Consider the following 25,458-nt stretch of genomic DNA (forward strand, 5'->3'; position numbering starts at 1 on the left):
CAAAGCCAGTCACTTCTGGAGTCTGCCTGCTTCAGGATCAAGAGACTATCGAAGTGACAGAGTTGATCCTCAGTGGTAATGGGAGCAGAGGAGTTTAGAATCACAGAACAAACCAATGGTCCATTCAGTGCAGTATCCTGCCTCCAGCACTTACTTATATCCAATGCTTCAAAAGGAAGGCACCATCTCCCTTTATGTACTGGAATGATTGAGAATCACTGAGATAATAGAGCAGCACAAGTTTTCCCACAGACCCCTTGTGGCTATTCAGAACACTACTCATGACGATGCCCAGCACATTGCTAACATCAGACCTCGGCACCCTAACCAGAGTAACTCTGCATCATCTCCTCTGAGTCAACTCCCTGGAGGCCAGTTTGCCAGCTACATTCTTCTGCCCGCTCCCTGCTACCCTGCAAGTTAGCTGTAGCAGGAAGCTGAACCATGGGGACACAAAGCCAGGCAGCATTCACGTGGGGATAGGGAGACTGGCAGGTGGATGAAGGGTAGCCAAACATCTCCTCTAAGGAGCAGGAGATGATGGAGAGGTGTGGGAAGAAAAAGCAGGAAACAATGAATACAAATAAATGAGCAAGCAATGGGTGGGGTGGGCTTATTTGCTACGGTCTCCTTGGCTTGGACAGACGACTCGGCACTAGCCAGAGCCGCACCTAAAAACTGAATAATTCAAAACAATACTTTGCATTTCTACAGAGCCTTCTGCTGCAGGATCTCAAAGCACTTTATGACCCATTCAGCAGTCCTCTTAACCCTTCGGGGAGAGGAAGATTTTGCTCTCTCCTTTTAATGGAGCAGGAGACTAGGGCAAGGGAGTGACTTGCCCAAGGTCTCACAGCCAGTCGCTTGCAGAGCCGGCGGGATGGTTACTCTGTCAACCACACACGCACACCACCACCTCTTCAAAAGGAGTTACGCTGCACAAATGACAAGACGACCGGGACCCGGGAGTCCCTTGTTTTAATCACTACCCAACATTGCCCTGCAACAGCTGCACATAAAACTGAGGAATGACTCCCAGGTCCCCACTCCCAGAGCAGGGAATAGAACCAGGAGTCCCCATTATCAGCCCCACCCACTCTTAGCACTACACAACACTCCCCTTCCCAGTGTGGGCGGTAAGCTGATATTGCAAACCAGTATGCAAGCTCGCCAGAAAAGGGTTACTGTCAACTCCGAAATGTGTTAAGCAATTTCTGTGCAGTTACAGACTCTTACCTCCTTCCTCCACTTGAGCTCACAGAACACCCGCTCGAAGCACTCGTGCATGTAGTTGAACTGCAAAGATAAAGCAGCCGCCTCTCAGGTTGACATAATGTGCAGTAGCAATAGCGCTGCGCAGCTCCGAGCCAACAACCGTCCATTAGAGAGCAGGGCAGGAGTCAGAAGCTGTACACCCAGCTTCTGTGTACAGCAAGGAAAGGAAGAGGTACCAGCTCTCCCCAGCAAGAACTTGCTGTACCTCTGGCTCCTCCTAGTGGCTGTCTGGTTACGCAGCACAAGGAAAAGTTGAGAGTCAAATCTTCTCTCACACCAAGAGATCAGAGCAACGAGAATTTTACACCAGTTTCTAAAAACTGGACCCGTCACTCCCCTTAGCGCATTTGCAGTTAACAAGGTCACTTACGTATGGGGTGAAGATTTTAACCCATCGAGGTTTCTTCTCTCCTCGTGCGTATTCAAAACAGAACGCCATTCCTTCTTCGTCCGTGTCCCACCGCTGCATCTCGTCCCACTCAAATGCTATGACCTGGTTCTAAAGAGAAGAGGAGATCAGGGTCCAGAGTGGGCCATGCTCCAATTGGGAGAGTCTTGTCCAAGGATTGAAAGCCGAGTCAGGAGGCAAGGTAGCTCCTGAAACGTTGCAGAGCAGATCTGAATGGGGAGGGCAGAGTGGAGGGGGAGAGATGGGAGAACAACGGAGGCTGCAGATCGGCAGGCACAGGGAAGAGGGGACACAGAGAGGTTCTGCTAATGTCACCGAGCTTGCTATAGGAATCCCACATAGCAGCAGCCCCTGGAATCACACCCTAGTACATTTACACACGCCCCCCTGTGTAAAAAGCCACCTCTTCATGCTCTCAATTTTACTCTTCCAGCAGCTGCAGCCCCCCCCAGGAATGGAGAACTAGTGTTCTGCCTCTTCCTGCAGCAACGCTGAACTTCCTCAGACCCAGCTACGCTGTGCAAGCCCTGCATGCCATGCCCTCGCGTGGATTACCTCTAGTTGACCTTCCTCTGTGCAGGCGTGGAGTTTAAAGTGCTTGATGCTGATGGCTGTGATCACGTGACCCTTTCGCCTGGAGTCACAGGAGCAGTGGGGGAAGATGATCTCATTGTAACCCTCGCATGTCCGCAGCATGTTTAAATACTGGAGAAAAGCGAGAAAGTGACATGTTGGCTCATTTAACAAATGCGAGGCATCATCCCCCATCACCGCAACCCTCTGCAATCCTCATTGTTGGGAGAGACATCCCTGCTCTTAACAGACCATTCCCATTAGGTCCCTACGCCACTTACCATATGCATGCCACCACATTCAGTCCACTGCCAGAAACATTAAATACGACCTAGCACTTTTGAACTTCAAAAGCACTTTGTAAACACAGCACATCATTGAGACCAGATCTAAACTTAAAACTTTTGCAGTGTAGAAGCACTGGTTAGAGGTGCAATTATTTTTTTAACCCTTGTAAAAGTCTTGGGGCATAAACAACTATACCAGAAAAAAAGTGTTTTTACTGGTCTCGGTTATTTTGTTCAGCAAACTGGTATAAACCTGCATAAGCTGTATTCATTGAGGGGCTAGCAGTATAGCTATGCCAACACTTTTTCTAGATCATAGTGTAAGTTGTCACATTCCCATTTTACAGATGGGGAAAACTAAGACAAAAGTTTCAAGTGACTTCACAAAGGCCACAGAGGGAGTCAGTGCCAGAGCTGGGAAAAGAACTCAGGAGTCCTGTGCTCCAAATATGAACCTTAATTTCGCCCCTTAACTTTAGACCATGAAGTGGTTTATATTTAGACTGTAAGGTTTTGGAGACAAGAGCCATGTCTTCCAGTGACTTTGTACATCTCCTAGCACAATAGGGCCCCAATTGCAACTGGGACCTGTAGACTCTATTGCAATAGGAATGATGATGGCGATCACTTGTGAACGAGTAAGATTGTCTTCCAGGGATCTCAGTAGTGGGTCCGCAGGTGGCTCCATAGTCCAATCCTAGACCCACGTCTTGTCACAATAAGGACAGGTGTTTCCAGGAGAGATAGGCACAGTGTTGCTGCGTTGAATGTTCTGATGTTCTTTCCACCTGTTCCTCTTTTCCTCTTCTACCTGTCAATGAGCTGTTTCAAAGTGTTGAGATCCCTCTGACAGAGCCTTCCTCCACTTTGGACGGTCCTGAGCAAGGATCTCCCAAGTATTGATGTCAATGTTGTATCTCTTCATGTTTGCCTTCAAGGTGTCTTTGAAGCACTTTCTTTGCCCTCCGTGACTTCTCTGACCTTCTTTCAGCTTTGAGAAAAGGATTCTCTTAGGGAGGTGGGAGTCAGGCATGTGAACAACATGACCTATCCAGCGAAGTTGGCTTTAGATAATCATGACCTCAATACTGCATGGTGAAGCGCTTCCTTCTAGCAGTAGGTCAGGGAACTCCTTCATCCATTAGTGTTCTTCCACCCTCTAGTGGTGGGTGAGGGTAATACAGCCGTTCTAAGATGGCCACTCCCTACTGGCTCCCAGTCCTGTCTCTGGTTCTTGTAGGCCCTTGCTTCTTCACTGGGGCTCTTGCCCCTCCAATGAGGGGCCAGTGGCGTTGGGGGAGGAGGGCCCAGTCCCACCCTTGACTCCAGGCCCCAACCCAGGGACCCTACAAGTAGCAGCTTCATGCTGTGGGTTCAGGAAAGCTGCTAGCTTCCTTGGGTTACTTCCCCGTGCCCCTTGACTTAATGTCCATATCCTACTCAAAGTGGGGGCCCTTCCGGGCCCTCCTTGCCAGGGAAGGCCCTTGACCCCTGACAGCCCCACTGGGCATAGTAGTGCTCAAACCAAATGTCCAGCTCAATCTTTTCCTTATGACTCTCCGTCTGAAACGCGCCAAAAACCAACAGGCGACGATTGTGAGTGCATATGCCCTGAACCTCAATGCCAACGAAATCATGAAGGAAAACTTCTACTCACTTAAATATCCCAAGGGAAGACAAAATCATCCTTCTTGGAGATTTTAATGCCAAAGTGGGAAGAGACTCATCACTCTGGAATGGCACAATCGGAAAAGGTGGTGTTGGAAATTTAAATGCTAACGGGGTCCTTCTCCTGACGAAGTGTGCAGAACATGGACTTGTCATCACAAATATCCTGTTCCGTCAAAAGAACAAGTTCAAGATGTCCTGGAAGCATCCTAGATCAAAACATTGGCGTTTGATCGATTACGTGATTGTTCGGACTCTCAATCGCCGGGATGTCCTGATTACGAGAGCCATGCCTAGCGCTGATGATTGTTGGACTGACCATCGCCTCATCCATTCATAAATGTCCATTAGGATTGCTCCTAAACATAAAATGCAAAGGAAGCAGATCAGTCGCAAGATAAACATCGAGTGCTTGAAGGACCCACTCAAACGGAGAATTCCAGCAACTCCTGAGTAAGACATTACCAACAGAACACTCAGAAGGAGTCAAAGAGCATTGGATGGGACTCAAAACAGCTGTTCTCTTATCCTGTGAAAATACCATAAGGTACAAGACCAGGAAACATCAAGACTGGTTCAATGAAAATGACACTGAAATTCAAGGTCTCATTGATAGAAAACGGAAAGCTTTCTGTGTCTGGAAGAATAACATCAACTCTGCCATTAAGAAAAATGCACATCAACAAGCAAAGTCAGAGGTGCAGAGGAGAACGCGGGAACTGAAGAATGAGTGGTGGATTCAGAAATCAAAGGAAATCCAACATTCTGCTGAAACCCGTGGCTTCTTCTGTGCTACCAAAGCTGTCTATGACCCTAGCACTCAAGGCCTCAATCCTCTAAGATCAAAGGATGTAACAATACTCCTGAAGGACAGAGAATCCATCAGTGCTCGCTGGAAAGAACATTTCCAGGATCTCCTGAATCGTGACTCAACTGTCAATGAAGATAAGATAAATAACATCCCACAAAAAGCAATCAGTGAAGACCTTGGTTTGCCGCCTACCCTGGCAGAAGTCAGAAGTGCCATCAGGAAAATGAAGAACAATAAGGCAGCCGGTGTTGACGGAATACCTGCAGAGATTTTCAAAGAAGGAGAACAACTTACGAGTCAGCTTCATGGCCTCGCCCTTAAAATTTGGATCAAGTAAGAAATCCCAGCCAACCTAAGGGATGCCTTGATGGTTATCATTTTTAAGAAGGGGACAAAGCTGATTGCAAAAACTACCAAGGCATCTCTTTATTGGCCACTGCTGGGAAGGTCATCACCCTTATCCTTGCCAACCGCCTCCTTCCACTTGCGGAAGAAATTCTTCCAGAATCTCAAAGTGGTTTCAGACCATCTCGAGGAATCATGGACATGATCTTACAGCACATCAAATTCAGGAGAAGTGTCATGAGCAAAATTGACCTCTTTACATGGCCTTTATTGACCTCTCCAAAGCTTTCAACTCTGTACACCATGAAGCCCTATAGAAAATCCTGTCCAGAACTGGCTGCCCAAACAAGTTCATCGGTGCAATAGGAATAGTTATTAATTAGCTAATTATATTATTTTGACAATAGCCCTTTAATGCTATTTATGGTGTTTGTAGTAGTAGTACAAAACCCAGCAATGAAACAGTGCATATCTATGCACACTGGAGTGTCCCACCTGCTCAGGTGAAGCAGGTAGGGGGAGGGAACGTTTAATATTCACCAGGATAAACAAACACATGGATTAGGGAGTTATTAGAATGCAAACTCCTGGCTTAACGCACCACAGCTTCTCAGGTGACCTGTTCACGGTCCATGCAGAGGTGTTTCAAGTTCCTAGAGCAATGACCTGTGACAACTGTTACAGTCAAACAGGGTCAACCGGGCTCCCGTTAGTACGAGGCATAAGAAGAGCTGGAGAAGACTAACTGCGGGGATGATTTCAAACTGGGAGGCCATTGGCACCAAAGGAAATAATGCTAGAGGCTGTGAGCATCCACCAAAGGTGGCCAGGGACATAAAAGCAGAGAGGGTGGAGCTCAGAGTCATAAATGACAGCAGGAGGCCCCATGTTTATTCAGTGTCAGTGATCCCAGAGCAATTCAGTACGCTAGTCCATTTACAAGCCCAGTGATTTTTTGGCCTCTGACAGCCCCAGCTCATGGTTTTGGTGATGTGCAAGCCAGGATAACACGCAGCTTGCTCGTGCGCAGCCTTGTTGGCACAGACTCAGAAGCCAGAGATGTGTAAGTAAAATTCCACTAGCGTCACAAGCACTAGCTAAGCAGAGTGCTCAGTGATGGGGCTTTATTACCTTCCCCTGAAACTTCTGGCACTGGCCAGAGAGAGAGTGGATGTGGGATGAGATGCACCCCGGTCAGATAATTCCTGTTCTTAGAACAGATCAGGATGAAACAGCTCTTTGCCCACCAAACACTAAACAGGCAAAGAGCTACCATAAAAGGACCCCAACTGAGTGAGTGATAAAAAGTCTTCAAGTATTGTAGATTCACCTGCTTCATGGTTTTTAAACAAGAACGGAGTCCTGCCCCAGCGGCGCACACCACACGAGTAAGGGATTTGACTCAATACAACGCATGACCTGGCATATGGACGTAAGCCGCATACAAACTAACTCACCGAATGCTTTGGAAGCGCCTACTGGTTAGCAATGTGGTAGCCTGGCACACATGGAACGGCACAGCAATGCAAGTCAAAGTACACCTACAGTGCTCTTGATGTTTACCTCTTCCAAACACAGCTTCCCTTGGAAAGTGGTACTTTTATAGCTGCACTGCAGACCGGAATGGCACAATCCAGGGCCAATGCACCAGGCTTCATTTGCCAGAGGAAACAGCCACTTCCAAGTAATGAGAGAACAACAAACTTACCATGACCATCTTTCTTTGCTCAGACAGCTTCTGTAACTGGTAGGACTTTTCCTCAGCTTTGATGCAACCTTTCTTCACATCATCTACTGCCTAAACGGCAGAACAGGGGGAAGGAAACAGAGCAGAATTGAGTCTTCGAGAGATCATTAAGGGATGTCTTTACTGGTCTGAAATGCAGTATTTTTACCTGACACTTCTCCAGGATTGCCCTGTGCTTTACAAACATGTATTCAGTGCCCAGCACCCTGGGCAGCAGGTGACACACTGGTTTCACACAGGAGTAAATGAAGGAAAACAGGTGGAGTGACTTGCCAACAGTGACAATGGGTCAGTAAGAAGACGAGAACCCAGGAGTCCTAGCGAATCCAGTGGCTAGAACACGAGACAGGGAGTCTGGACTCCTGAGTTGTTCTGCTTGCTCTCTGAGGGCCTGAGCCCAGCGACAAGTAGCAGCAGGGTCCTGTGATCTGTTTCTGACTCTGTCACAGATTCACTGGGCAAAATCACTCCACCACCAATTTCCATTTCTTACACAGCAGCAATGCACATAGGCTGGGGCCTTCCCAGCCCCAAGCTCTTCCTAGCACTGAGGTATTCAATGTCTTGGAATTCAAAATAGCCATAGCAGCTGACGCTTAGCCATGGCAACATCAGTGAGAGCTGGTTTAAGTGGCTTGTGATAAAGTTAGTTCAGCATTTCGAGGCAAGGAATTCACATGCACCTACCTGGTGGAAGAAGTAGGTAACTGCGAGGTCATTGTCATTCAGAAGGGCTTCCTCTTCTGTAGTGAAGAGCCATTTCCTGATAGTCAGACACGTGCCCGGCACTGCTGAAGTGTAGTTCTGTACGTAGAGCTTGTGCGGGAATTCGTTGGGCGCCAGTTTACGCACTGCAAGATGTATGGGAAGGGGAGGATGAGCTCTCTGGGCAAGGACCATCATTTTGTTGTGTGTCTGTACAGCCTAACAAGATGGGTTTCTAGCACCATGACTGGGGCTCCTAGGCGCTACCGCAACACAGATGAGTAACTGATCACCTGGGAAATTACATGCCTCAGCTACAACACTGCAAAGCCAAGGGAACGAGCCTATTGGATCAAGACCCCAGCTCTACTTTTTCCAAGACCCTTCCCCCATCCGACTTTTTTCAACACCTGCCTTCACAATGTCAGAGCTTTACTAGGCTGGTTATTTGCAGGATCAGGTCAACAGAGGTACTACAGCCATTAGGAATTCGTTTGAAACTAGAATCCACTCGTCAAATGCCTGACCTGCTGTCCGGGGAACCCTGCTCCCCAGCTGCTGTATCTCAAGTGTGTGGGGAAAGCAGCTGTGTACGCAGGACTTCAGCTGAAAGCCGCCACACTCAGCGAAGTCAGACCATCATGGTTTGCTTTTACTCTTTGTGAAGAGTAATGTGATGTTATCCTGCCTAGGCCATAGATTTTGGGTATGTGGCCTGAGCACTGGGGCATTCAAGCCGCTGGAGAAAACAAGACAGGGAAGGGTCTTGCTTTGGCCTACGGGAATGGACAAAACGGAACCTAACCGGGCTATCGTTCTTATGGTCTCTTGTTGAGCACTTCAGAACAGCACAATACATTTGCACACACACTGTAAAGCGGCTTTAAGATTCTCCCAAGCGACCGGAGGATCTCTCACACTGTCTGGGCAGCCTGCCCTCAGAACCAGAACAAAGACTCGTGCAGTGGTCAGTGATGAAGGAACTGTCTTCAGGCTAATCTGTATCAGCTCTGGATGGTTGGTACAATAGACAGCGTTCTTTTGTTGTGTGTTTACTGTATTGAAAAAGTGTCTTGCTAAACAGCAAGGGAGAAAAACACAGTGTGAGCCAATATGACCCCATCCAAGTGACCTTTCAGCCCCACATTCAGGTAGGAACATTGTCATCGCACTAGCACAGATGGAGTTCAGTTGTTTGCAGGAGTGTGTACAGTATATGTAGAACTGTGGCTATTCAGAGCAAGTTTTAATGACATACAGCCAGAAAGGTTAACTAGAGTGTTTACTTTTCAGCAGTTTGAGAAGCATGGCACTTGTAAAAATAAGAAATAATTATTAATACCTAGCTCTTATATAGCACTGGTTAGAATCAGGCAGTGTGAAGCTCTGCCAAAACACCAACCTTGACCTCCAGCACCCTTGACATTCCTACCTGGGCTCCCTACATAACTCTGCCGATACACGTCAATCCTGTCCTGCAGCATGCTCTTCTATCCCAGTCCCAGGCTCCCCACACACACATCTGCCAATACCCTGGGATCTTGTCCTGTCACGTCAGTGCCAGGTATCTCTGGTAAAGCAACTGTCAACTCAGTGGCACTGAGTGATCATTTTGTGATTGAGACCGTTTCACCGGAGACATGGATGAACCACTAAATTTTGATGGTTCAAGAACAAAACCTGCATGTCAATCTAGTCTGCTTTGTCAGAGGGATATTTTAGAAGCGCTTTACTTAAAAAAAAAAAAAACAAAAAAAAACAAAAAAACAAACAAAAAAAAACCTCTGTAATCCAAGCCAGACACGTCTTCCGAAGCAAAAAAAGCAAAAGCCAACAGGAACAGTTTGTGCCGTCTCAGACTATATTGCACAATTAACAACATAACACAAAAGCCACAAGGATTTTAGGGCACACCTTCAGCTGTATAAGAAAGTTGTTAACCTACAGATTCTGGGAACAGGGCTAGGAATCAGGACCCCATGGCTCAAAGCCTATCACATAAAATCTAATACATTCATCTGTGGGGTGAGTTCTAAGTTAATGGATTTCCTTCTGCTTCTGCAAATCCAGTTTGAAACTGAGTGAAAAGCAGAAGCACTGCTACCTCTGATCTGAAGAATCACAGGTAAAAGCAGCATGCTTTACTTATCGTTAGCTGGCGGGGATGGTGTCATAATCTAAACCCACTGAGACTCCCACAACTAAGGCTCAAATACCATCAGAGTTCTCAGCCCTTCATCCTCCCAGGCAATACAAAGAGCATCTTAAACAGAGTGGAATCCTAAAAACTAAAACATCTTTTAGTTTCCCACAGTTTAGTCTCCTTGAACAGTTTAAAAAGAGGGAAAGTCAAGCATTAGCAGAAGCAAAAACTCTTAAACTTACAGGGCTCCTCATTATCAGAGTCTCCAGCGCCTGGCAGATTTCCCCTGGGGCTCCAGATTTGGAGAGCAGATAAGAGCTAAATGAGAATGCCAGCAGGCTTGGCTGCTACAGAACTTGTGCTTCGTTGGTTGGGTCGAGAGGATTAAGAGACTTACCAAAGGAGTGATTGATCACTTCAAACAAGGCAAAGTAGTTTGCTGTAGTGCTGTCCATTCCTACTTTAGCAGCCACAGCCTAAAGTGCAACCAAAAGGAAAAACAGCATCAGCAAAACAGCGTTCAGCACTAATCTGGCCTTTGTCAGAGACAGGGCCAGTCCAGCTTCACACGGGTTATTTTCAAGTTACCGATATCATGCATTCGTCACCAAGGAAAGCTTAAACACTATTTCCGTTCAATCACACTTTTTATTTCACTAGAGTTCAAAGTCTCTTGCTCTTTCCTTCTGTAAACTGCTCCAGATTTCAAGCAGTGCAACAGCTGACAATTAGGTCATCTTTTCTTCTGATGCATCAAGTTTCAGTTCCTAATACACCAGGCACAGACACCCTCCCCCGCTTCGCCTAGCAGTTTTTCTAGCAGTACTTCAGCCCTGCACGCTGATAACAGAGCAGGACTTAGGTAGGACCTTGATACTAGTTTGCAATTCAATAGACTATGTCCTAAATGCATTAATATACAGAGTCTGATCCGACAAGCACAGATTTTCACTGTAGAAATCTCAAACTCCTGAGGCTTTGCTATCATGCAAATCCTTTGGCTCTGTTACTTACAGCAACACTTTTGTTTGTTGAGGTTTCCTTCTGAACCTGTCTCCCCCATTAATTCTCTATGAGCTTCCATCCTCAGTTACAGCAGTATTTTGTTAACCTACTTTAAATGGATCCCTGGACAGCAGCACCACACTCTAGGCATACTCACAAAACACTGAACCAGTTAAGATCACTGTGGCGTGGGATGTTGCAGTGACTTTGATGAGAGTTGAGCGGGATCAGGCCCTCCCAGGGTGAGGCCTTAAACCTACTAGTCCAACTGTACAAGGCAGCTAAATACTAACCCCACACCCAGGATTTCCCCAACGCAAACAGCTACTATTAAGACTCAAGTCACTGCCCTGCTAGACAGCTGCAGTAAGAATCACATGCTAGGTTTGCAGCTCCGTCTCTACAGCCACAAAATAGAATTTGTCTAGTAAAAAGAGAAATCCTGCTCCAGATTTAAGATATTATCAGTGAAAATTAACAAAGCCGACTCTGCCCTTGCAGGTGAAACTGTCAAAGAAAACGCCACTTCACCAAGCCATAAGGTTGGATTTCGCCAGCACTCACTTCTCTGTTGTGTTCTTGCAGGAACAGTTCCATTGGAACCCATCCACCACGGAGAACAGCAATAGGAAAGGTCTCTTTCCACATGTAGGCTCTTGCTTCAAGTTTGAGCCCCATTAATCTATTTCAGATAACTAGAAAGCTTCAGGCAAATATGCACCTTACCTGATACACCTGGTCTGTAGTGCTGTTCTTTTTGACCCTGACTGTCACTGTTGTTGTGTCCGGTAGCGCTACTCTTAGTTCCACATCTGACACACCATTATAATTCTGGAAAAGAAAAAAACATGTAATCCATCAGAGTCTTTTTTTCCCATCACGCCACAGAGCATACAACCAGGAATCACTAGATCTGGATCACTAGATCTGGCAGGCGAGATAACAGTCCTAAAGAGGAGTTATTTTACCCCCAGAGAAGTGACCTAGAAATGGCATTGCACATATGCATTCCATGAGTTCAAATTAAGTTTGCTCAATTTACAAGATTTATTTTTCTAATAGCCAGTCCTGCAAACCCACAACAGGATGTAAGAATTAAAACTGGCTCTTTCTGGTTTACTTATCACCATCAATATCTATTTTATCTGGCCCCCGTTACCATGGTATCTGAGCCCCACATGAGCAGTACCGTATTATCCTCAGAACACCCCTGGGAGGCAGAGCAGAGTTATCATCACCATTGTACGGAGGGAGAACAGAGGCCCAATGCGATTAAGTGATTTGCTCAAGTTCCCACACAGGAAGTGTGCTGTGGAGAAGAGAATTGAACCAAGGTCTCCCAAGCCCGAGACTAGTACTCTAACCACAGGACCATCATCGTCCCTCTCTAAGGGTTTTGTAGACTAAACCTGGCCTGTGTGCATAGATGTAACTGGAGAGAAAATTTGATCCTACAAATGGAACTTGGTTAATCGTTCTGTTGAGGCTGTGTGAGACAGAACGGACTCCAGTTTTCGCACTCATAGCCATGGGACTCACTGGAGTCAAAGGCTTCAAGTATCACTATGGATAAATACAGATTTGCTGAATAGGAAGAGGTCCTTTGTGCGTAGTCACTTTTCAAAATATAACCACATTTCAAAATGAATCATTTTTACAAGGCTCAGAAACTGATTTCTGATTGCAACAGAGGCAACTTTTGAAAAAAAGGAAGATGTGAATCCAGCTGCTTCACAAGACAGGAACTTGAGTGAACCACTTCAGGTCATGAGTGGGTAGGATTTTCCACTTGCCTGAATTAATGCATTCTAAGTTTGCCAGCGAAGGAAAAAAAGCTCTTGGATATCTCAGCTCTACATACCACAAGAAGTTTGGGGAAAAAAAGCAACAGCTAGTGGGCAAATAGCAACTCACATGATTGCTGACTTGCAACCAGAACTAAATTATTCCAAGAGATAAAGAATTAATGTTTATAACACCTGTTTCTTTGGCTCCCAAAGGCTGCAGCATAAAATATGAACAACATGCAAATACAAAGCTCCTCGAGCTACCAGGGGCAACACAAAAGCCAGCAGTGCTGCAAGACGCAATATTAACACAAGCTGCCAGCAACACACACAATGAATGGATCTTATACTGGGCTCTACAGCCTGCCAATGGGGACATGATGTGAAAGGCTAGGGCCCACTACTGAGAGCATTTGGTTGCTGCTTTGTAGAGATCTGAACTCTAGGAACTCACAAGAAGGGCATCAGAGCTGTTCTTCACTGCAGAGATAGAGAGATAGTCCCTTGGAGCAGCTGTATCAATAGCAGATGGATATAACAGAGGCACAGGGCAACCTCTGACAAGTCTTTTGTCCCCATTATGATGCTACCTAGTGGCCAAACATGCAGCTTTCTGGGGTTTCAGATACATCTGTTACTTTTTTGCCATGATCTTCTTTGTGCAACTGGGCAAAAAGAGATAGTTAAGCAGCCAGTGCACCTGCTCTCTTTGGCCACACTTTACCGAAGGGTTTCGTTTCTTACAACCAACAGTTTGAAGGTAATAGCTGTGAAAGAGAAAACATTAAGAAAAGCAGCATCAGATTAGCATGTCAGCATAGCCTAGACTAGAGCACGCCCACCTACCTCATCTGATTCCGATAAGAACTCCTGCATGATGTCGCTCTCCCCAATGACTCGTATCGAACACACTGCAGGAGAAAGAGAATGCCGCATTAGGGATCGTACCTGGAAAAGGCACAAGAGCCTTCCTTGGGGGATGACTTGAACGGAGGCTGGGGGAGGGGAAGATAACTTTCAGTCACTGTTAATACCTCAGCCCAGTCCCCTAAGGACAGGGTCCCTAATGCTAACAGACCCTGCTGATTTATTCCTTTCTTGCAAGACTTAAAAGGGAGGCTGACTACTCAATTGGCCATGGAAGGCAGGACTGAAATATTGGCCACCTGTGAGAGAAACTTGCTGTGCTAATACCCATGCTGTACCCATTCTGCACAGAGAATCCTCAGGCTGTCAAGCTGGCACTTAGTACAAACACTCGCACACACCTTGCACACGCGCGCGCACACACACGCACATGCACACGCGGTCCATCTCACCCAGCAATAGCCGGTCCCTGCTGCTTCAAGGCAAGTGAAGTACTGGGCTATAACATGGGATGAAAATTCCTTCCTGCTCCCCATTTACAACGCTTTGATCAGCACGCGTGGGGCCTGGTCTTTTACTATGAACACTTATTAGGGCCACAGATAAGGAAGGGGTTTCAGAGTCAGCGTTGCTACCTAGGCAGCATAAGTAACTGAAGCCACAGAAGATTCCAGGCACTAAGTCACAAAAGCTTGAATAAAGACATGCTACTATCCTCTAAAACATATAGCAATGGCAAGGCCAAGTTACAGCAGTCTGGCTGGGAAACCCTAAGAAAGAGACCTTAAGAACTCCTCTCTCCACAACTTTTCCCTTATCTCCTTGTTACCCCTGCTCTATCCAGCATCTTTGCATTTACTGGCAAGCGATACAACGCTATAAATAACGGCCCGCCATGCATTAAAAACTAACTATGCGTTTGTTGTTGTAAGTGCTCTGCAAGCCAACAACACACGTGCCATTAAATCAAGTGAAGTTTGGTTTTTCTTGCAGTGTTTCACTTGGAAAATTGAGTCTGCTTTCAAACGAGCCTCTTTTCCTTGTAGGTAGGCTTTACTGCCATCCCTGGAAGACTATCTTTGGGAAGCCAACAGCTTCAATGTAGCTCTGGGCTTGTGCTTCTGGCTCAGCTGGCCTCTTACCTTTCTCCAGATACTCCTCGAGCCCTCGGCGCCTGGCGTCCAACTGCTGCTCTGATAAGGAGAAGGGCCATTTCCCTGGCAGGCGTGGAAATGTGAAATTGGCAAACTCCCGCTTCAGATTCTGGTGCAGGATGGCAAACTCCCGGTACCGCTTCGAACATAACTGCCTGCCTGCCATGTAAACATTGTAAACCTACCAGGATGCAGAGGGAAGAGAAGGACAAGAAAGTCATCCAGTGCAATGAAAAACTACCCAAATGTAAGCAGATATAGTGCTGCGATCTTGAGTCTGCAGACAGCCTGAAACTAGCTCAGAGATGTGAACTGCCTCAGTCACCTCAATGGGGTGTTGACTTTGAAGTTTCATGACAGGTTAGAAAACTGCCAGCAATCTAAATAGTTCGCTATGTCACTGCCAATTGTTTGGCCAGAGAATCACACCAACTAATGATTCCAGGCATCACTATTTGACACAGCAATAGACTGGGATAGGGACAACGAAACAGCTGACCTCAGGAAAAAAACTTTGCTCAAGTTCAAGCTGTCCTTCGCCTACAAAAAGAGGAATGCCCCCCCAACCGTCTTTCCCAATGCCCCGACTGTGCCTTACCCTGATGCCACAGCATCCAGCTTCTACCCGGACAACTTCTACAATCAAGAAAATGTGAAGGTATCACAAACTGAACGTCAAACAAGAAATACTGTACTGATTAGATCAATTGTTTCCATAGCCAATAGCTACCCCCACCCACATCAAACATTTAAATCTATGGCTGAATTTCCAGTCTGCTGCAGAATTCAGCAGCACAGTGCCACAGAAATCCAGGGCCTTTGCTGCAATGTTTAGGTTGAGAATACATGAGGCCTTGGTTAAAATACAACATTAATTCAGGGCACAAAGACAGCCTCCAACCGAGGACCAGGCTTAGACTCCGTGACTGAAAAGAACCTCTTGCTGCTGTCAGGCACAGCCAATTGCACAAGAGACAGCAGGGCAGGGGAGAGGGGTTCAAATCTTTTGGAAACACCCTGCTGCCCAACTAGCTTCCATGCTGCACACACCCCTCTGATGTCATCCCAAAATCATTCAGGAAATGGGATTTAGCCACTGTATCCTGAGGGAAATTTGACATCAGAAAGGAATAGAAAACTTTCTAGAGCAAAGGGGAGGGGTCGAGTCATCACATTGGGGGGTATCTTTCAAAGAACTAATGCATCTACAACAATCAGCCAGCCCCCAACTTTAAGGTCAATTAGTCCTACATGCTACATATGGCAAGGTCTTTTACAAAGAACACTCTTAAGAGGTTCAGAGATAAGCAAGGGATTCAGCGTTACCACCCACGGAGCATAAAGAACTGAAACCACACTATCAGTTTTGTGAATGTCTTAGGCATTGCTAATGTGCCCACAGTGATAAAGAGGCACCAAACGATGGGACGTTGCTTCATAGGAGGAAAGGAATGTACTAAAGATATAAACACGCGTACACCTTTTCGTTGATGTGCAAGAGAAATTTGAGCAACACCAACCATCTTTCCAAAGTTATACATCAATTCCCCCTTGCATTTCCAACACTGAAAGCACTGGCAGGTCAGAGAAGCAGAATATCCCAAAAGGCACCACAGTATACACAAAAAAGAACCTTCAACAGCTCTTGGAAAGCCAAAGAATGCTGAGTCCCACTTCGCTTCCAAGATCTGTAGAGGGTGTGGTCTCAGAATCCTAAACTATCGATCTGTTCTCAGCTATTAGCCATAGGAGCAACTGCCCTGTGGCTGTGACCTTCCCAAAAAAAGACTTTTTTTAAAGCACAACTCTTCCGTTGCTCAAAAGCATATATTCATTCCTTCTGGCATTGCATGACATGATGCTGGAGGACCCCAGAGGAGGGGGAAAACGAGGAGGTGAGATCAGTAATATCTGTCCTCTGTCCAGCTGAGAGCATATGTTGCATTTGCCTCCTCCTTTTAAGACTGCATTTCATTCCAGCCAGATTACAGGCTTCGCAGAGCACTGATACAGTTGCTGCAGCTTCCCTGCAAGATTTCTTCTCTTTACACTAAGACTCATATTTCTATCACTCTTGTCCTATAACTGGGTGTTGAAGGTAGCAATCTGCCTGGTGTGGGTGTGGAGCCCAGAGCTGGAATAGCAGGGGGTGCGACAGGATAGTACTGTGATATGGGAAGCTTGTACACTCATTGTTCGCACTATGTCTGGTCATTGCCCTGAATCCTTTGCTCCATTTAAAAGCACGTGATACATGTCCTAGATTGCAAGCCTCACACTAGATTCTGCTTCTTGGTGATGAACCAAGTTCGAGCCCTAGCCTCTCCACAAACACACATGCTTCTGTGTGTCTGCCGGGTTCCTGGAACAGTAACACTGTGTCATGTTCTCCATGGGAAAATTCCTCCATTTTCTATGCTGCAAGGGAAAAAGTAGCAAACCGGGAACCAATTTGTCATCTGGCTGTCAGCTCCTTACACTCAGAACTGTAACTGCAATGCACACAGATGGGACTGCTCTGGTTAAGCCATGCTTTCAGAGTGGGTTGAACAATTCAAAAACCAGCTGAGTTACTTTAAAAAGCCCTTCACCAGTGGATGACTGCCTTGCATACCCCTCCATCCCACCTGAAAAGCAACGCCACAACTGACCCGACCTCTGATCTCATCAAGACCATCGGCAACTGTATGTCCAGCTCTCTGCGATTGAAACAGCAGCTCTCTAGCCATTAGGCAGGTGTAGGGAAGGTTCTGGGTAAAGTGATAAGATATGGGCAAAACAGAGAAAGAAAGCCACAATTTGGGCAGTGAATTGGCCAATCCAATTTTTACATCATTTCTCTCCCACCCCAGGCAATGTATTAATAACCAGCTTTTAAGGACCATAGATGCATCTATGTTTAAGTACTGGAAATCAGAGCTGTGAGAATCTTCACTTCAACACCCATCTATGGGCTAAACTCCAGGAGCTGGTGACTGGTAACTGTTCTCTTGACAATAAGTGCCTATTTGAGGGGGGAAGAATATTGCACTTGTGACTGGCTTCTGTCTCTAACAATCACTTAGTGAAAACCAAAGGCTCAGATGGAATTTCTTCATTTTTTGCTTTAAGATTCTCTGCTGATTTTTCTCTTGTGGTTCAAACTTTGGGACCTGTAAGCTATTAAGGTGTGATTCTCAGTATAAATTTGCCCTAATCCAGTTAACAGTTTTAGGTCTTTTTCTGTGTTGTTTCCAAGCCATTATTCCACTTGTATCAGATGCCTCACTTTTAATTCTGACAGGTTGGAGCCCTCACCAGCCATGCCGTAGGTGAACGCTAAAGAAGCGGTGACCAGGAATATTCCCATCTCCATTTGCTCATGTTAAAATTACTATGACTTCATGTCTCTGCAACGTGGAGTGCCCAAGCTCTCACGTGTGACCTGACATGGCAGCTCAAAAGTGAGAACAAGTTTGATCTCACATCATGAAAGAATCAGTCACTCACACAACCCAGCAGCAATTGGAAGAGTGTTCAAAAACACCCTGGGATTGAAATGGCAGATGAGTCCATGGGCCAGGATTGAAGTCCATGAGCAGCGTTTGTAGGGATACAAGAGCTGCAAAAGCATGGATGCCACAGACTAAGATTGGGGTGACGGTTGTAGGGGTAAACAGGCGAAGCTTGTGGGTGTATTACTAGAATTGCAAGGGTGCTGCAGGCAAGGATTGAGGCACACTGGCAAAGATGCAGGGGGGCCCAGAGTGGGAATTGCAGGACATGCTACAGATGAGGACAGATGTGCATTGGCAAATCTATATGGGCTCTGAAGTGCTAACAGAAGTGAAAATGTGCGTTAGTCACGTCTATAGACACGACTCAAACACAGGGAGCTGATCTGGTAAGATGGTGCCATTTTTACATCATCCATTGCTGTTCTGACTATGAGCAATCTTTAAGCCTCCCCTCCACCTCCCTCCCCAAGTTCTGACTGCTCTGTGGATTTGTTACGAATAAGCCCCAAATCTGCTTTCAGAGTCAGTGGTACGTCCTCAGTTCGAAGCACACCAGCAAGACTAACTAGATGTAAACACATGCAACCTAGCTGCCAGCAACAGCCAAAATCAGTCAGTCTTTGCGGGGAAACGTGACTAACAGATTTTTCCCAAACCAACAACAACGATCAGTAAGGTTTAACTGCCACAAATTACAAAATAAAAGTGAGTTCTGTGATATGTAGCAATTAGATTTTTCCCCCCCAAAATTAAACAGTGGAGGGGAAGTGGATCCCTATCAGCCACAAATTAAATTAGGTCCCCCCCTTCCCCTCCCCCCAACATCTCTGGGAGAAAGGAACCAGATTGGAAACATGCAAAATAGCTAGTGCCTTCATTCCAAGCTGCAGCCAGGCATCGGTGATAAGCCAGAGTCAATCACAAGCCTCAGAGGATGCATCCGCTTAGGCAATAGTTAGAAGACAGACCATGTTATTTGAAAGAATGAACGCCAGCTCCCTTAGTGAATGCAGCCGGGGACTAGCGGGGGGAGGGAGGGGAAAGCAGGTGTTCTTCCATCTAGGAGGAAGGTGGTATTTTCACAGCTGATCCCTAACTAATGGGAACAGAAAGGGAAAGAAACACACACACACACACACACACACACACACACACACACGTTTGTTAGCGCATGGAGAAGAGGTTACTCACTCACAGCCTGCTTATCAGGAGTGCTGAACATGCAAACAGCTCCCACTGAATTAAATGGGAGCTGCAGATGCTCAGGAACTGTGAAAATCAGGTCACCTTAATGCCTATGTGTGAAATATTTGGCCCCATCCCTGAACAGTAGCAAAGGATCACTCATACACACAGCACATTCTCAAGAAAGGCAGCAGAGTGAAACCAAAACAATCACTCCAGTTTCACTCTGCTGCTTGGGAAGCATGAGAAAAGGAGAGTTTTTCTTAAATGATCATACTTCTTAGGTATCTACCACAGACATTCCAGGCATTTAATATAAAACAAAATATATAGATATAGAAGCATATATGAGCCAACTGATGGTACTGAACAGCAAGCGTTAACCAAAGGCCATTTGTCACGGTCACCATCTGGGCCCCACTGCTCAGAGTTACCCCACTTGTAGGAACCAGTTGGAAACTGACCGATAACCCAGTTCAGAAAGGGTCAGTATGGGGCCAGTATAAGTAATATATCTCTGAGAATAAGGAGAGTCTTGAATGAGCTAGTCCCAGTCCTGACATCAACAGGAACATGTTGGTATCAAAAGACCACCATCATAACAGACATGAATTGGCTTTCTTGCTGGCAGACTCTGCAGAGGGGCCAAAGGACTGAATGAACCATGGAGGCCAAGGTCATCTCAGCCCTTGAGGAGATTCCTCTGTTACGATGATTTGAGGGTGAGGGGAGACCCTATACACAGGAAAGCTTGCATTACAGCTGCTCTATGGCGTAAAGAGACCTTCATACATAAGACTGTCAATCACCCTTTAACATGCACTAAAACTAAAGGAAATCATGAGAGATGGAGTTCCAAGATCTGGTCAGTACTACAGCCTCTTCGGGGTTGGGGGAGAGGGTCTAGCACCAAGAACCAGGGATCAGATTAAAAACCAGGCCTCTCTGAAAACTCTGATGGTTTAGGACCTGATCGGCAGGAAAACAAACCAATTCTGGACTCTACTAGGCACGACCAAGCCAATACTAACCACAAACTTCTCGCCATTCTGCTCCACGTGTTTGTATGTGGGGATGGAGATGGGCACAGCTTGCTTTTCCGTGTAGTCATAGAATGACTGCCCCAAAGAGTCGTCGGCAGGGTCAAGGTTATCAGCCTCATGGGGAGGAACGGACAACACTGTCAGTATTAACTCCTTCTCTCCTGCTCGAATCAGGTCCACCACCTGCTTGTGCGTTGCCCCTTCTACATTCACGCCATTCCTGGAAAGGGAAAGATGATAAGGCTGTAAGCAAGGCAGATGTGCCTAAAGAGCCTCAAAACCAAGCCAGGATCAGCACAAAAAAGTGTGAAAACAATGCGGCTGTTCTTATTTGCTCCCTTTACAACACTGTTAGCTGACGCTGCCTAATGTCATGCAGTCTGACATCCAATCTCCCTTCAGTGACTTCCTCCAGTCTAAATTTGAGCCAATATCTATTTAGCTCCCAAATGTAGGCTTTGCAAACAAATAAAATAAATAAAAAGGAGGGTTAAGAATCCTCCTGATGAATGGAACTGATTTCAGTTTTATGGCAGAGGAAATAGGATTTGCATTTTAACCCTTCCATTGCAGTGCTGGAAAGACAAATACTACCTTGTCGTGTGCCAAGGCAAGAGAACTGAATAGAACAAATCAGTAGAGATGGATGAAATTTTCTCAGTGAATAGTAAATTTGCCAAAAAGTCCATTTTTCAGGGCACCCAAAACTATTACCCAATTCAGATCAAATGTGGCTGAGTCAACTGGAATTTTTTTTTTTTTTTTTAAAGAAGATAAAACAGTTTGAACCTTTTCAAAATGAGAAGTTGTATTTCATTTAGAAATTTCACTAAATTTCTTTCTAAAACACAAAAGAAAAGTGGGATCCTCGACCCTCCCAAATGACACAAAAAACAAAAAGTACCAAAAACATTTTGTTTTGGGTTCAAATAATGTTTTAATTTTTTTCATTTTGGTGCAGAAAAACAAAACAAAAAAATCAGTTATGGGTCAAACCAAACCTAGTCCCCACCATCACATTCTTCAGTTTGGCCCCTGGATCAAAAAATCAATTAGTCGCTCAGCTCTACTGACCAGTTTAGTTTCACTCTCCCACTTACGTGAAGTCCAAAAAGTAAAAGAAAGCCATTGATGGTAAAAAGCCCATTTGATTTTATCAGTGATCGGTTTGTGATACTGTCTTAGGGTTAAGGCTTTTTTAAAAACCCTAATATGCTCCCTGTAATTTTTAAAACAGGCTTTAGATACGAGAACTACAATTCTTCACCTTCCCAAAATGCTCATTGCTAGATATGTTCCTGGAAGATGAATTTGTCACTTTCCACTTAAAGCACAAATCCAAGGAGGTCCAAGATCAGGGAATATTATAATGAATAATATGCATTGTTCCAATCAGGCAGGGAAAGTTGACCCCACAAAACAGAAAACAGGTTTAACCGATTTTAAGGCCTGAAGGGACCACTATGATCACCTTGTTGACCTTCTGCACAACACCAGCCACAGTATTTCATCCAATGATTTCTGTATCTAGTCCCATAACTAATGGGCAAAATACTAGAGCAAATATTTAAGAAAGTTAGGGAAAAAGCCAAATGTAAAAAAACCGAAGGCTTGAAGCTCTTGACACTAAGTGGTCCCTAAAAACGATAGATGTTATTGCTCGCACAGTAACTTCCACTGGACAATTAACCCTTGCTAAGTTCTGTTCCAAGAGATAACAGACCACACCTGGTTACCAGATTTAAAGACATTTGTTTTGGAGTCAAATCAAATCCACCCAACTGTAGCTGTTATGTTTTCTCTTCCAGTTTGGGGGAGGCGGGGGGGGGGGAAAAGAGGGGTAGCCTGTAGATAAGAACTAAATTTAGCAGTAAGCCTCCATAAAAGTCATCAGAATAGCTTCTGTCAGGGTTTGGTGTCTGAAACATCCAGTTGTATAAACAGGAACAGTCTGAGCTGCATCCCCTGCATATCAGCCCAGACACACTGGAACTGGGCTGCAGGCTCCAGATAGAGCTCAGGTCTCATCTGAAAGGACTGGCCCTCCTTCTCTTCCTTAACTATGCAGGCTGCTCAAAAACACACACTTAGAAGGACATGAACACGGAATTAGACAGCTCAGGTATGGGACGATGAGGAACTCCTCTTATCTCAGGGTAGTCAAAACTAGACCCTGATTTGTTTTCTTGACACATAAGAACTGCTATATCCTATCATGCTAATTGTCCATCATGTCCCATATCCTGTGCCTTTGGCCATGCCCAACACCTGATGCTTTGGAGGAATACAAAAGAAAAGCTGTGTTCACTTAGTTATGAAACGCTGCCCAGGCAAGCAGAGGAAGAGAATTCTTTCTTAACCACCCTCCTCGGGCAATTCTGTATCACCCTCCTTAAGCGTGAGAATGGATTCTCATCATTTTAGTATGGGGAAAAACACAAAAAATGCTCACAGAATTATCCAAACCAGCTTTAAATGCAGCCACCGTATTTAGCTTCCTGTCCTTCCAAATTCTCTCTAAAAAAGGCACCTCTTGCCGCTTAATATCAATGACCTCTTACTGAACTTTTACTTACAGGAACATCCGTGAAAAGGCTGTCTAAAACTTACAAATCAGATCCAAGGTTCTCAGCCAAGCCTAAAAAACTGTGCTTGAGAGAGTACTCTCAGAAATAGACAGGATCAATCTGTCACAGGCAGATTCAAGACACCCTCTAAATGAGGGTGTTAGGCACAGTTGTTAAAATTCTGTTCAAAGCTCTATGCAGCCAGGGTTTCTATATCAGTTTAAAAGAAGAAAGTGAACCTTTCCCACACACATTGCCTTCAGGTTCTTTTGGGATAAGAGGACTTTGCAGAACAATGAAAGCTCAAACCCTTTGAGCACCAGAGGAAGGTTGATCTGAGTACTTTGTGTACAATGGTGCAGTACAAAGGTTCAATTCCTTGTTCTACCACAGCCTTCCTATGTGATCTTGGGCCAGCCACTAAGGTCTCGTATACACCACCACCTATGCCGCTCTAACTTATGTTGCACACAGGTGTGAATAAGCCTCCCCCTCCGCCCCCCAGCGACATAAGTTACACCGACCGAAGCGCCGGTATGCACAGCACTGTGTCGGTGGGAGAGCCTCTCCCGCCGATGCAGCTACTGCCCCTCGTGGAGTGCCGACGGGAGAGAGCTGTAGCACTTTTAGTGTAGACTAGCCCTTAGTCTCACTGTGACTCAGTTCCCCAACTGTAAAATGGGGATAACAGCAGGGTTCGTCCTCATGGGGGTGGTTGTGTGGATAAATAATTAAAGAGTGGGAGGCGCTCGGACCCTAGAGCAATGGAAGCCAGGTAAGTACCTAAAACAGAGAGCTACCTAAGCCCTCTCCTCAGTTCCCCATCACCGAACACCTCCTGCCACAGGGTTAGTGTGTGTGTGACTATCATAATGCAGCCATAACTGTCAACTGAACCAAGCTGTCCACCATTGAAATGTAGTGCCACGTTAAAATGACACTCTCATTTGTTCCATGCAACTGAAGTTCATACGCTTCAAGTTTACCACGCGTGGGAAACCGTCTCCATTTGTACAGAACGACTCTGGGTGTGTGAAACCCCAGGACACTTATTTCAGGAGACAGCAATGCTACCCAAGAACTGTTTCCTTCAGTGTGAAGCTAGTGCTGTTAAACAGTGCTGCAGTGGACAGCCTTAGAGACTGAAGTCATAGAGCAGGTCCAGCCCAAGGGGCCCACAGGTCATGCATCCCTCACACTGTCTGCCGCCTGTGCGCTTCAATCCTGACCTGAAGCCGAGCGGGGGAGAGGATGTTAGGGGGACGGGAGAGAATTCAGTTACCATGGCCCATTCAATCCTGGGCTTCGCAGAGTTGCCAATTGTGGTGGTGGTTTTGGTAACATGGACACTTGTGAAATAGGAACTGGACTGAGATCCACCAAATTAATTTCACCAGGGCTACAAGACAAACAATTTTCAGTCACTCCCGACCTGAGCTGGATAAGACTCAGGACCCCACAAGAAAAAGCTCAATACTCATTCCCAGTCACCAGAGCTATCCCCGTCTCTCTCCTGCCAGAGGTTTGAGGTCATGCCAGTGAGAAACATGCAATCAACTACCCTCCTCTCCTTGCTCGCCATTTCTAGAGCTTGCTGAACCATGCCTGCTCTAAGGCTGATCTGAGAATGGCTGCTTCCTTGCGCAATTGGATGTATACAGCCTCAGTCCCCTTCTATTAACACATTTCCTCCCAAAGCTGGGAATAGAACCCAGGAGTCCTGACTCCTAGTTCTCTCTCTACTATTGCAACGTATCATTCATTCACACAAAAGTAACCATTAGTGAAGCCCCCCACCACCCAGTCACTTAAAATATCAACCCAACCGGCTTTTCTTTATGAGCCAAGACACGATTTCAACAGCATGCCACTGCCACACCACTGTACTAGCCTGCAGCTCTGCAGTACGAAGGAGCTGAAGGGAGCAGTGCAATATCACAGGGGCCAGAAGACTAGCACCTTTGCAATAAAGTCACCATAGCAACTCAGCCAGGAGTAATCATCTCCAAACCAAAGAAGAACTAAAACAGTAAATCATATTCAGAGATCCTAGTTTTCTGTGATTAGAGAAAAACAATATTCTCCAATAAAAAACCAAAAATCGGCATTTTTCCATGATTAAAATGAAATGCTGAATTTTAGTTTCCCTAGCCACAATATATTCAGGTATCAGTTGAACACAATGTTTTACTGATATACTATAGCACCCTGTTTATCCAGCTCTCCATATTAACTGAACCGCAGGCCACCCGGGGCTGACAGCTGTGGGGCTCAGGCTGTCAGCCCTAGCCAGCTGGGGCTGACAGCTGGGTCCCCAGGCGGCTAGTATTTTGGTTAACATGCAGAGCCGGATAATGGAGGCTCGGATAAACAGGGTTCTACTGCACGTG

General features: G+C 45.8%; 1 protein-coding gene across 5 annotated transcripts in view; it reads right to left on the minus strand.

Annotated features, from left to right (window-relative positions):
* SNX27 (sorting nexin 27) overlaps positions 1–25,458 on the minus strand; it is a 51,115-nt gene that overhangs the window by 15,383 nt on the left and 10,274 nt on the right. For all 5 annotated transcript variants that reach the window (XR_010924128.1, XR_010924129.1, XM_067569729.1 and 2 more), the window contains exons 2-11: positions 20,490–20,721; positions 14,765–14,957; positions 13,602–13,666; positions 11,695–11,799; positions 10,361–10,439; positions 7,803–7,966; positions 7,077–7,166; positions 2,240–2,389; positions 1,646–1,774; positions 1,237–1,296 (exon numbers count right to left, since the gene is read on the minus strand). Coding sequence is in view for 3 of the 5 variants with exons in the window: in XM_067569729.1 (XP_067425830.1) it covers positions 1,237–1,296; positions 1,646–1,774; positions 2,240–2,389; positions 7,077–7,166; positions 7,803–7,966; positions 10,361–10,439; positions 11,695–11,799; positions 13,602–13,666; positions 14,765–14,957; positions 20,490–20,721 (1,267 nt within the window). In the remaining 2 variants the exon portion in view is untranslated. The remainder of the gene's footprint in view (positions 1–1,236; positions 1,297–1,645; positions 1,775–2,239; positions 2,390–7,076; positions 7,167–7,802; positions 7,967–10,360; positions 10,440–11,694; positions 11,800–13,601; positions 13,667–14,764; positions 14,958–20,489; positions 20,722–25,458) is intronic.

This window comes from Emydura macquarii, unplaced genomic scaffold (genome assembly GCF_026122565.2).
Source record: "Emydura macquarii macquarii isolate MOO-44397 ecotype Brisbane River unplaced genomic scaffold, CSIRO-AGI_Emac_v2 contig_2924, whole genome shotgun sequence".
Classification (NCBI taxonomy): Eukaryota; Metazoa; Chordata; order Testudines; family Chelidae; genus Emydura; species Emydura macquarii.